Below are 13,673 nucleotides of genomic sequence, written 5' to 3' on the forward strand. Positions count from 1 at the left end.
TGTCTAAAGCTCATGGAAGGCCTTGGTTGGTTCAGTACCGACTTGGAGGATGCTAAATGTAGGGAAAGAAGACAAAGTGGGAGCAATCCTGGTGTTGGCAGTGTTCACTGAAAAAACATGACTAAAAGTTCATTAAAGATATTTGTGTTGACTAACATTCAAAACTCCTCTAATCAGGGCTGGGACCAGCTTTCTCTCTGTTCAGATGCCCTCTGCCAGTGAATGCCAATCAATAACTTCCAAATGAGCTGGGCCTAAGCAACCTGGATTTTGGAGAAACAGGAAAACACAAATTTGCATTGGCTTTTACCCATCTGGGATCCTCCTTCCCAGTAGAGGGATATTTTTGAGATGCACTAGCCAGGATTCCAAGGATAGTAAAACTAACTGTTTTTTGGGTGGAAGGAAAATGAGTGATAGAAAAAGTTAAACGGTACGTGTCTGATTTTGAGAGTGGATAACAAGGAGCGGAGCAACCATCATAAGCGTCCATTGTTGGAGGCAGAATATCAGACTGATTGGACAACTGTACTCACCCAGGAATTCCATATTTTTAAGTCTTTTCAATTCCCTTACTCTGTTCTTATCCAGTAGAGGCCTATCTACTTTTCTCCCAAATATTTTTATTTCTATTCCAAAGATTGAATTTAGACATACTAGTAGTCATTATCACTGGACTTTCCAAGGTTTCTGAGGTCATTTTAGAAAAGATTCTTGCCAGGTACATGTATTTTTATTTTTTTAATGAATTCAACAGGTGTACTCTGATGAGAATTGAAATAGCCCTGTTGTCATATTCCTGATTTTTTGTATTCATTCATTCATTCAATCATATTTATTGTGTGCTTACTGTGTTCAGAGCTCTGAACTAAGCACTTGGGACAGTACAATACAACAATAAACAGTGACATTCCCTGCCCACAATGAGCTTACAGTCTAGGAGCAGGGAGACAGATATCAATATATATAAATAAAATTACAGATATATACATAAGTGCTCTGGGGCTGGGAGGGGGGAAGAGCAAAGGGAACAAGTCAGGGTGACTCAGAAGGGAGTGGGAGATGAGGAAAGGTGGGGCTCAGTCTGGGAAGGCATCTTGGAGGAGATGTGCCTTCAGTAAGGCTTTGAAGTGGGGGAGAGTAATTGTCTGTTAGATTTGAGGAGGGAGGGCATTCCAGATGAGAGGCAGGATGTGGGCGAGGGGTAGGTGGTGAGATAGGCTTGATCGAGGCACAGTGAGAAGGTTAGCACTAGAGGAGCAAAGTGTGCGGGCTGGGTTGTAGAAGGAGAGAAACAAAGTGAGGTAGGAGAGGGAAAGGTGGTGTATTAGGAAGATAAATTGTGTTTTTGATGTTTTGTATTGAAACCCAAATTATGTTTCTAATTCTGCTTGTATCAAGTCTGAATCTTTTTATTCTTTAGCCTGTGGCCCGTTTTAATCTTATTTCTCCTCCTGTTTTGCAGTTAACGGCCTGCATCCATGGGTCTGCAGCTATGCTCTACCCAATGTTCTGGCAACATGTTTACATTCCTGTTCTACCCCCACATCTTTTGGACTACTGCTGGTAAGGTGGCCTATTGTCATTTTGAATGTTGGTTTCATTATAACTAGCAAATGAATTCCCTGCAAAGTCAGTGGGTGGCAATCAAAATCAAGGGCCTCATTCCTAAAGTAGGAAACAAAGGGTGCTGGATTGGTGTCAGCTCCCCCACCCCAACCCTCCACACTCTCCCACTCCCCCATACTGTTTTTCCATTCCTCCCCCTCGCTTGCCCAGGAGCCAGGATGTGAGGGGCGTAGTCATTCTGATGGCCCACACTTGCCCTCACTGCCCCCAACTCTGATTAATCCATGTCTTTCCTGAGGACAAAGGAGAAGAAGACTACCTGCCAGGCCTTACCCCCCTGGCTACCATGGGAAAACCGCCTCCAAACAACCAGAGGGTTCTTGGATATGAATCAGGGTGGTTCAGGTGGCTAACCGCTTCCAGCTCAATTTGCCTCTGTGCCGGGATGCTGGGAGGCCTGGCAGGAAAGCCTCCCTGATCTGAACTGATTCCTGGATTTGAAACTATTGATTTGAAATAATCGCACTACCTTCAAGGACGATCATTGTGCCGTAGTGCATGTCTTCTGTATGCATTTTGGCAACAACCTGATTAGGGAACGTTCTTCTGCCAGTATGAGCCTGTTTTGGCTTGGCTTGCCATACTATCTACTCAGTTGCTTGTGCATGGAATGAATGAGTAAACAGCACAAGTTTTCCTTAATATCGGGCTTCTCAAGAACACAATCCTTATGTTACAAAATTGAGTATAACGTTCTTTTATTTGGGAATCAGAGCGGGTGGGAATCAGTGGGTTCTAATCCCCACCCTGCCACTTGTCTGCTGCGTGACTTTGGGTAAGTCACCTAACTTCTCTGTGCCTCAGTTACTCGATCTGTAAAATGGGCTTTAAGACTGTGAGCCCCATGTGGGAAAGGGACAGCATCCAAACCTATTATCTTGTATCTATCTCAGTGCTTAGAACAGTGCTTGGCACATTGTAAGTACTTAACAAATACCACAATTATTATTATATCCAGTGTCTCATTCATTCTCATTCAAGACAAAAGCCCAAATGGAGCTTTCATTTTACAGGTGGAGAAACTGAGGCACAGACCGATCAAGTGTATCAGCCTCCACTGTATCAGCCTCCTCTCCAATCTCCCATCCTCCTGTCTCTCCCCACTTCAGTCCATACTTCATGCCGCTGCCTGGGTTGTCTTTGTCCAGAAACGCTCTGGGCATGTTACTGCCCTCCTCAAAAATCTCCAGTGGCTACCAGTCAACCTACGCATCAGGCAAAAACTCCTCACCCTCGGCTTCAAGGCTCCCCATCACCTCGCCCCCTCCTCCCTCACCTCCCTTCTGTCCTTCTATAGCCCAGCCCGCACTCTCTGCTCCTCTGCTGCTAATCTCCTCACCGTGCCTCCTTCTCGCCTGTCCCGCCGTTGACCCCCAGCCCATGTCATCCCCCTGGCCTGGAATGCCCTCCCTCCGCACATCCGCCAAGCTAGCTCTCTTCCTCCCTTCAAGGCCCTACTGAGAGCTCACCTCCTCCAGGAGGCCTTCCCAGACTGAGCCCTCTCCTTCCTCTCTGCATCCTCCCCCTCCCCCCTGCCTTACCTCCTTCCCCTCCCCACAGCACCTGTATATATGTTTGTACGTATTTATTATTCTATTTATTTATTTATTTATTTTATTTGTACATATTTATTCTATTTATTTTATTTTGTTAATATGTTTTGTTCTCTGTCTCCCCTTTCTAGACTGTGAGCCCACTGTTGGGTAGGGACCATCTCTGTATGTTGCTAACTTGTACTTCCCAAGCGCTTAGTACAGTGCTCTGCACATAGTAAGTGCTCAATAAATACGATTGAATGAATGCAAAAGTCATATGCCCATGGTTACATAAGAGTTAATTGGCACCCCTGAACTTTCATTCATTCATTCATTCATTTAATTGTATTTATTGAGTACTTACTGTGTGCAGAACACTGTAATAATAATAATGGTACTTGTTAAATGCTTACTATGTGCTAAGCACTGTTCTAAACACTGAACTAAGCTCTTGGGAGAGTATAATTCAACAATTAACAGACACATTCCCTGCCCACTATGAGCTTACAGTCTAGAGCCGGGGGGACAGACATTAATGTAGATAAATAAAATTACAGATATGTACATAAGTGCTGTGGGGCTGGGAGGGAGGAAGTGCAAAGGGAGCAAGTCAGGGTAACCCAGAAGGGAGTGGGAGATGAGGAAAGGTGGGGCTTAGTCTGGGAAGGCCTCTTAGGGGAGATGTGCCTTCAATAAGGCTTTGAAGGGAGGTAGAGAAATTGTCAGATTTGAGGAGGGCAGGCGTTCCAGGCCAGAATCAGGATGTGGGCTGGGGTCAGTGGTGAGATAGATGAGATCGAGACACAGTGAGAAGGTTAGCACTAGAGGAGCAAATTGTGCGGACTGGGTTATAGAGGGAGAGAAGAAAAATGAGGTAGGAGGTGGCAAGGTGGTGGAGTGCTTTAAAGCCATTGGTGAGGAGTTTTTGTTTGAGGCAGAGGTGGATGGGCAACCACTAGAGTTTTTTGAGGAGCGAGATGATATGTCCTGAAAGTTTTTGTAGAAAAATTATCCAGGTAGCAGAGTGAAGTATGGATTGGAGTTGGAAGAGACAGGAGACTGGGATGTCAGCAAGGAAGCTGATGCAGTAATCCAGGCGGGATAGTATGGAGAGGAATGAGTGGATTTTAGCTATGTTGTAAAGGTGGGACTGACAGGATTTAGTGATGGATTGAATATGTGGGTCGAATGACAGGAGTCAAGGGTAACATCAAGGTTATGGGCTTATGAGACATTCATTCATTCAATCATTCAGTCATATTTATTGAGCACTTACTGTGTGCAGAGCACTATACTAAGTGCTTGGAAAGTACAATTCAGCAATAAATAGAGACAATCCCTGCCCACACAGGGTTTACAGTCTAGAAGGGGGAAGACAGACATCAAAATAAATAAACAGGCATCAATATAAATAAATAGAATTATAAATAAATACATAAATACATGAGTGTTGTGGGGTGGGGAGAGGTGGGGAAGAGCAAAGGGATTGAGTTGAGGTGCTGTGGATGGGAGGGGAAGCTGAGGAAAAGGGGGGCATAGTCTGGGAAGGCCTCTTGGAGGAGATGAGCCTTCAGTATGGCTTTGAAGGGGGGAAGAGTGATCTTTTGGCGAATTTGAGGAGGGAGGGCATTCCGGGCCAGAAGTAGGACATGGGCCTGTGGTCGACGGTGGGACAGGCAAGATCGAGGCACAGTGAGAAGGTTAGCGCCAGAAGAGCGGAGTGTGCAGGTATGTGTCAAACATTGCCGTAAGCTGCTGGGGTCAGTACAGGTCAATTAGGTCGGACACAGTCCCTGTCCTTCATGGGTCTTACGGTCTCTCCGGAGAAGACCAGGATGCCAGACCGGGATGCCAAACCGGGAGTGCTGGGTTTAGGCTGGATGCCACTTGTCCAGTCTCCGGCCTCCTAGGCAGTCCCTCCGTGGGAGCAGGAGACCCCAGCCCGAGGAGGCCCCCAGATGTGGGGAGGCCCTGAGAATGCAGTGGAAGCATCTCCTCGCACTAGTTCGGAAGATGAGGTTGTAGGAGATGATTCGGCTGGATTCCCTAGGGACACGGGGGCCGGTGGCTTGATCGCCTCAGTCACTCGGTCAGCTTCCTCACTTTCTGCAGCACCTCTATGGGCTTCCACTGCTGGTTAATCGAGTGCAACTTTTGAGGCTAGGTAGGATCCATGCTCTCCCACGGCTCTGGATTTTGGGACCTGCTGAGGCTGTGCAGTTGTGCTTGAGGGTCACTGAGAGATGGACTGCTCTGGACCGTTGTCAAGCGCTGTTATCCGAGTCACGGGACCAAATTACAATCTGACTGGCTTCCCCAAGTTTCCTGTAGATAGTCCCATGTCAGAAGAGTTTCAAGGAGTCTGGCGCCTGCAGCATGCCATCCTGGTTCAAGTCTTAGGTGGTTTGGCTTCAGCCCCAATAAGGTGTCTCAGCACAGATCTTAGATATTTGTTTTCTTTGTTCTGCGGCAGGAAGGATGGTGGTGGCGTCTACGGTGATGGCAAAGTCAGGTCCTCTGCCCGTTGCCTAATACGGTCTCACATTAAGTTCTGCTTTTGCTGCTTTATTAAAGCCAGTCCACAGTGCTTCTCACACAGTTGATGATTAATAAATACTACTACTTTTTTTAAAAAGTGGAATTTGTTAAACACTTGCTATATGCCAGGCACTGTTCTAAGCAGTGGGGTAGATACAAGATAATCATGTTGGACAAAGTCCCTGTCCTTCATAGGGCTCACAATTTTACTCCCCATTTTCCAAATGCTATTAAACAATAAGGCTGCTGCCACAGATTTCCCCACATTCAAAGCCCTTGAAAAATCTCACCTCCTTCTACAAACTTTCCCAGATTAATTTCCCAGCACTGTAAGGCATGTCATCCCTTCAACCATCTCTTGCACCTATGGATTTATGTATACAATTAGCTGATCAGTGGTATTTTTTGAGCACTTATTCTGTTCAGAGCATTGAACAAAACACGTAGGAAAAAGCAGTAGAGTAAGCAGACACAGTCCCTACTCTCAAGGAGTTTACAATCTAGGTGGGGGAGAAAGACATTAAAATAAATTGCAACAGCATGGCCCAGTGGAAGGAGCATGGGCCTGGGAGCAGAGGACTTGGGTTCTAATGCAGGCTCTTCCACTTGTCTGCTGTGTGACCTTGGGCAAGTCACCTAACTTCTCTATGCCTCAGCTTCCTCATTTGTAGAAAGGGGATTAAATCTGAGAGCCCATGTGGGACAGGGACTGTGTCCAATCTGATTATCTTGTCTCTACCCCAGCACTTAGTATTAGTACCTGGCACAGAGTAAGCACTTAAAAAATACCATAATTACTATTATTAGGTAAGGGAAACTACTGAATATAAGTGTATGTACACACTCCTGAGCACATAATTATGTGTGGTCAGTTTTTTTAATTTGATACTATTATTAATTTTTCATGGTTGTCTCCTCCATGAGAACATATGACTTCTTTATTCTTTACTTCCTAAAAGGCAAGTACGGAGCATCACACTAAGTGGGTGCTTAATAAATGCTGCTACTACTATAACAACCTCATGACCCACACCACTTGTTTTCTCTTCATTTGCTAATTTTGGAAATTAAACTACCATATTAAATTAATCAGAGAAGCAGCATGGCTTAGTGGGAAGAGCGTGGGCTTGGGAGTCAGAAGTTGTGGGTTCTAATTCCGACTCCACTGCTTGTCAGCTGTGTGACTTTGGGCAAGTCACTTCACTTCTCTGGGACTTAGTTCCCTTATCTGTAAAATGGGGATGAAGACTGTGAGCCCCATGTGGGACAACCTGATTACCTTGTATCTCCCCCAGCGCTTAGAACAGTGCTTGGTACGTAGTAAGTGCTTAACAAATACCGAAATTAGTAAATTTTTATTAAATCCCTGGAATGCGTGTCACTGCAGACAGTCCCATTCCCAGTTGATTTGGATGGACTACTAGAGCAGTACTGTGTGTGTCTGACTGACAAATGTCCATTTTGAATCTGTACAACTTCTATCTTCCAGTGCGGACTTGTTTGTATAGATTGTCTCCAAGCAACTCTAGTGTCAGGCAGTGGAATTTAGTGAGAGAATATTATCCCTACAGAGCGAATTCATGGACAGTAATTACTCTTTGGGAGTCAAGAAGGTCAGGTGGAAGAGACAGAAATGAGCCATCACAATCATTTTTGACATCTGATTACCGAAACAGGCATTTTTCTCCTGAATATAAGAAGGCATTAGTAACAGCATTTGGCTCTTTTAGGAAAGTTATTTCCTTATACATTCACTGATTCCCTTGAATTAAACTGTTTGGCATGACTCTCCCTTTTGAGACTTCCAATGGGACAGCAGTGCACAACTGGGAAACCTAGAGAGAAAAACAACCCCTCCTAGACGATCAATAATGGTGTTACTAAGCAAATGAATAGTCCATGTAGCCTAGGGTTCTGCCTTCCCACAGTGGCACCAAAAGACAGTTGGAAGAACATAATTTTTCCAACTAGTGATCCATCAAATCTTTATTTAAAGGATGAAGGGAAGCTTTCCCATGATGGAGTGAGGGTTCTACAGACCTCACTTGACAGAAGAGAGTGGAGAGGGTGGCGTGAGGGATCCTTTTATCATTATTTCTCTCCTCCTTCTCTCCCGTTTAACCTCCCCCCCCCCCCCCCCACACACACACACGTTGAGAGTGTAGCTCTTTCTCATGATCTCCGTAGAGCATCCAGGACTCAGACCTACCACGTCTCAGTCATGTTGCAAGCCACTCCAGCTTCTCTGCCACAGTCTCACTGAAGCAGAGAATTGCTTCTGGAAAGGTAGCTTCCTGTGCTGCCACTCATTCCTCTTCCTCCCACTGGGTTCTTTAAACCATGTTGAAAATTCATCCTGGGGAAGAGCTGCGCCTGCAGCAATCAAAGCAGAATTAACAGCTACTGCCCTGGCTGAACCTCCACAAGTCTCTGAGTTCCCTAGAGAAGCAACATGGCTAGAAAAGCATCATGGCTTAGTGGAAAGAGTGTGGGCTTGGGAGTCAGATGCCATGGGTTCAAATCCCAGCTCCGCCACTTGTCAGCTGTGTGACCCTAGGCAAGTCACTTCACTTCTCTGTGCCTTGGTTACCTCATCTGTAAAATGGGGATTAAGACTGTGAGCCCCACGTGGGACAACCTGATCACCTTGTATCCCCCCAGCGCTTAGAACAGTGCTTTGCACATAGTAAGCGCTTAACAAATACCATTATTATTATCATTATTATTACAAGGAAATCATGTAGTGCCCTTGCCTTGTGAGCAGAAAGGACCTGTTGTCCCCTACCATCCTGCATGTCCATCTATATGTCTGCCAACCCTTCGTCCATATTCTCCCTCTGGCCTGGAACTCCCTCTCTCTTTGTAGCTGACGGTTCACTACTCTCACCACTTTCAAAACCCTCCTGAAGTCACATCTCCTCCAAGAGGTCTTCCCTGACCATACAATCTACCAGGACAGGTGGATACCAAAATACATTATTGCTAAGGGGAAGCAATATATTATAAAGATACGTTCATGAGTGCTATGGTTGAGTGGGCTGGGTACCCAAGTGCTTAGGTGACACTTTTCTCCTGCTCGCCTTTCTCTCTGCGTCACCTTTGCATTTGGCTATCTACCCCGTAAGTGCTTTGATATGCCACCTAGCCCTGCCAAACTTACATTGCATATCCCTTTGTTCTACTATTTTCCCTGTTTGCAATTAATTTTGTTTCTCTCCCCCTGTAGACTGTAAGCTCCTTGTGACCAGGGATCATGTCTATCAATTCTATTTTATTGTACTTTCAAGTGCTTAGTAATGTGCTGTAATAATAATAATAATGATGGTATTTGTCAAGTGCTTACTATGTGTGAAGCACTGTTCTAAGCGCTGAAGGTAGTGCTTACTGTACACACAGTGAAGCACCCAGTACATGCCATTGATAGATTGATTGCCTGCTAGGTTAAATCAACTCAAACCTCCCCCTTCACAGGGGGAGAATTTGGCTCTTCATTTTTCACCGAGATTTTGAAATCACATTAGAACTCTCCTGCATTTCATTAGTGACTCCGAACACATGTCCGTTTTAAGTTTGAAGGACATGAACAATCAGACAGTTGCTCTATCGAGTGATGACATTTGGCACCAGAGCAGAAGGAAATGACAAAGATCTCTGGGCAGTCTGAAGCAAATGACATTCTCCTGATGTGGGGCTCTGCTGGATGTTCTGTTGTACGGATGTGTATTAACTCAGTTTAATTGATTTACTGTAAATCACTCCTTTTTACTCGCTTTTTCTCTCTTTGACTTGTAAGATGAGCTGGTTTTTTTGTTGTTGTTCTTCTCAGAGCAGGCTAGCCTGGCCTGCCTCCTTCTAGCCTTTTTATAAATTGCTCATGTTGATTAAGCTCATTCCTGGGTTTTAGCATTTGATCCAAGGGTTTCTTGATATTTGGGTTTAACTTTCAAGATATTCCCAGCAACCAGTGTAATCTTGAGTGTAGCTGCTCTTTAGTGTTGAGGCTGGCCTGGGATTGTTTTGAAGATAGGATGCCAGATTAATCCTAGTATAATTTCATTTAAAGAACTGAACAGATTCTACTTGGATGCTATGTTCCTAGGGCTTAAGTAGCATTCCACTGTCATCTCGACATTTACACTTGTGTAATGGGAAGGGAGAGTAGGACTTTTCCTAAACATGACTCTCAAGGTGTATCATGTATCATTTTACCACCTAGGTAACAGGTACTACAAAACTCAGTCTCCTACTTACCTACTAATCTCCCTCCATTGACTTGATTTTGTTGAGTTCAGTTGGTGGGCTGAAATATCTGATGTGATAACTACAAATTTTGAGAACTGGACTGAGAAATATAGTCAGTTCTCCAAAAATTTGCAAGTTGATATTGCCTTCAGGGCATCTCTACCTGGTTGTCCCACTGACACCTCAAACTAAACATTTCCAAAACAGAACTCCTTATCTACCCATCCAAATCCTATCCTCCATGTCTTTCCCATCACTATAAACACCACCACCATATTCCCTGTCACACAAGCCTGTAACCTTGGCATTATTCTTGACTTATATCACTCATTCAACCACATATTCAATCTGTCACCAAGTCCTGTTGATTTTACCTTCACTACATCGCTAAATTCCTCCCTTTCCTCTCCTTTGAAATTGCTACTGTGCTGATCATAAGTTGTCTTGATGCCTGCATCAGCCTCCTCGTTGACCTCCATGCCTCCTGTTTCTCCCTCTCTAGTCCATACTTCACTCTGCTGCCTGAATTACCTTTCCAAAAAGTAATTCAGTCCATATTTCCCACTCCTCAAGAACCTCCAGTGGTTGCCCTTCCACTGCTGAAACAAACAGAAACTCTTTACCATCAGCCATAATGCTGTCAATCAGCTCTCTCCCTCTTACAACACAGTCCTCACACTTCATTCCTCTAACGCTGACTCACTCACTGTATCTTGGTCTCATCTATCTAGTTGCTGACCCTAACCCCCACCCTCCCTCTGACTTAGGTCTCTCTCCCCCTCCAATTTCAATCTTCATTTTCAAAGCCTTATTAAAATTACATCTCCCCCAGGAAGGCTTCCCCCATTAAGTTCTCTTTTCCCCTACTTCCTCTTCCTTCTGCATTGCCTATGAACTTGGTGCTGTACCTTTAAACACTTGATATTCACCCTAACCTCAGTTCCACAGCACTTAAGTGCTTAGTACAGTGCTCTGCACACAGTAAGCGCTCAATAAATATGATTAAATGAATTGAATGAACTTATGTACATATCGATAATTTACTTATATTAATGTCTGTCTCCTTTTCTAGACTGTAAGCACCTTGTGGGCAGAGAACGTGTCTACCCACTTTGTTGAATTGTACTTGCTGAAGCACTTAGTACAGTGCTTTGCACACAGTAAGCACTCAATAAATACCATTGATTGATTGCAGAACCCCACATCAAGAAAAACTCACCTTGTACTTTATAGTACTCACCATGTGTCCGACACCACCCACATGTGCACAACCATTTCTTCCAACACTATGCCCCATTATATACAGATAAACGCACATTGTCAGAAGCATGTTACCAAATTTTGCTGGCATGGTCTAGCCAAAATGTGTAGTGAAAACATGCATAATGGAAGAACTAACTGTACTTTTATTTGTACCTCTACCGTATGCTCAAGTGTGAAGTTACAGTTCGACACTTGAGGAAAGAAGCCATAAGTGTATGCACAGTCTTTAGTGTCCAAGAAAATCACTGAATATTCAGGTAAAACCTGTCTGTAAATCTGAACAGCTTAAAACTGCCCCTATGTACGTGAATGAGCAATATCTATAACAAGCAATTAAAGGGACAAATAAGCAATTCTGCCTTTCCATGGTGTTGCTGCCTTTCTATGGTCTGTTTCTTGCTTTGGGGAAATTTCAGAAATCACCCAAAGGAAACAAGGGCTCATTCCCCTATTAGAATTTAAGGTGTTTTGGGGCTATGTGGTCTGCTTTGATCAATCAATCAGTGGTATTTGAGTGCTTATTTTGTGCAGAGCATCATCATCATCATCAATCGTATTTATTGAGCGCTTACTATGTGCAGAGCACTGTACTAAGCGCTTGGGAAGTACAAATTGGCAACATATAGAGACAGTCCCTACCCAACAGTGGGCTCACAGTCTAAAAGGGGGAGACAGAGAACAAAACCAAACATACTAACAAAATAAAATAAATAGAATAGATATGTACAAATAGCGGACACATTCCCTGCCCGGAGAGAGTTTGTTTATCATGATGTAGTGAATAGAGCACATGCCTGGGAGTCAGAAGGTCTTGGGTCCTAATTCTAGCTCCGCCACTTGCCTGCTATGTGACCTTAGGCAAGTCACAGTGCTTCGCACATAGTAAGTGCTTAACAAATACCATCATCGTCATCATCACTTAACTTCTCTGTGTCCAAGTTACCTCATCTGTAAAATGGGGAATAAGACTGTGAGCCTTATGCGGGACAGGGACTGTGTCCAACCCGATTTACTTGTATCCACCCCAGCATTTAGTAGTGTCTGGCATATAGTAAGTGCTTCACAAATACCGTTATTATTATATTCCCAAGCATTTATTAGACACTCAAGCACTGATAATGATATGGAACCATAAGAGCCTACCGATGAAGGTAGTGTTTTCTGTATTTATCACTGTCTAGTCATTGATGCTTCCTTTCTGAAAGTGGTAAACATTTGCTACAAACAGCATGGTTTAGTGGAAAGAGCACGGGCTTGGGAGTCAGGTGTCTTGGGTTCCAATGCTGGTTCCGCCATTTGTCAGCTGTGTGACTTTGGGCAAGTCACTTAACTTCTCTGAGCCTCAGTTACCTCATCTGTAAAATGGGGATTAAGACTGTGAGCCCCATGTGGGACAACCTGATCACCTTGTAACCTCCCCAGCGCTTAGAACAGTGCTTCGCACATAGTAAGCACTTAACAAATGCCATTATTATTATTAATCCTACAATATGGCCAAACACCCTGCAAGGAGAGGTGCTACCTCTGTACAGGCCCCACAGCTGAAACCTAGAAGGTCAGGGACCAAAAGCCCCCTTTAGCCCTTTGTTGTTAGGGATGAGGGAGGGAGCAAGAGAGAGGGGTTGAGAGAGAGAGAGAGAAAATGAATGAATCAGCAAAAGGCAGCCTCCTGGAACACCTGTCATCAGCAATAAGCAGCTTTCTCATTTGGGACCCCCAAAGGATGGCCCTGGGGTGGGGTAAACGCCCACTCCTGTGCTCTGCCTAGGGAAAATCCTCAACCTAGGGAGGGAGTTCCCACCCTTTTATAGAGATCCGTTACCACCCACCGTGGAGGCCAATGCGGGCTGTGTTGACAGACCTGACCTGGGTGAGAGGGAAGCTCCAGTTGTGGGGAGAAGTCGGGGTGCTGCTAGCAGGAGAGGAGGAGGGGGCAAGTGGGGTTTTCAGACACCCACCTCTCAGCCCCAGGAAGCCCTCACCCTCCCACAGTGCCAGAGCAGCACAGGTGAAACCTGTGTCTGTCACTAGGTGGAAATTGACAGTATCCTGCTCTGAGCAGGATCCACCCACGTCCAGAGACCTCACTGCAGCCCTTTTGTGTGTGTCTGGGGTTCTGGGGAAAGGGGGAGTGTCTGAACTGCACTGGTGTTCCTGAGTTGCAAGAGAGAGATTGCTCCTCTACTGCTTGTGCTTGGCCAAATAGGCACTGCCCTCTTACATCTCTGGGGTGTGGAAAAGAGACAGAAGGGGAAATAGGCCATGCTCTGTGAATGTCAGCCCTCTTCCCATCCCCTCTTCCTCTCCCAACCTCTGTCCCCTCTTCCTCTCCCTGTTCCCTTCTCCTCTTCTTTTCCCCATCCCCTTCTCCTCTTCCTCGTCATTGCCTTGTCCTGTACCTCTTCCCCACCTCTTTTTCCCCTTTCCCTTTTCCCCTTCCTTCTCTCCCTCTTCCTCCTCTCCCTT

At 45.0% G+C, this 13,673-nt stretch overlaps 1 protein-coding gene across 4 annotated transcripts in view; it reads left to right on the top strand.

Annotated features, from left to right (window-relative positions):
• The window catches only part of DENND1A (DENN domain containing 1A), a 514,969-nt gene that overhangs the window by 269,857 nt on the left and 231,439 nt on the right, over window positions 1-13,673 (top strand). For all 4 annotated transcript variants that reach the window (XM_038744796.1, XM_038744798.1, XM_038744797.1 and 1 more), the window contains exon 10: window positions 1,466-1,566. In XM_038744796.1, the coding sequence (XP_038600724.1) occupies window positions 1,466-1,566 (101 nt within the window). The remainder of the gene's footprint in view (window positions 1-1,465; window positions 1,567-13,673) is intronic.

Source organism: Tachyglossus aculeatus, chromosome 4 (assembly GCF_015852505.1).
Source record: "Tachyglossus aculeatus isolate mTacAcu1 chromosome 4, mTacAcu1.pri, whole genome shotgun sequence".
NCBI lineage: Eukaryota > Metazoa > Chordata > Mammalia > Monotremata > Tachyglossidae > Tachyglossus > Tachyglossus aculeatus.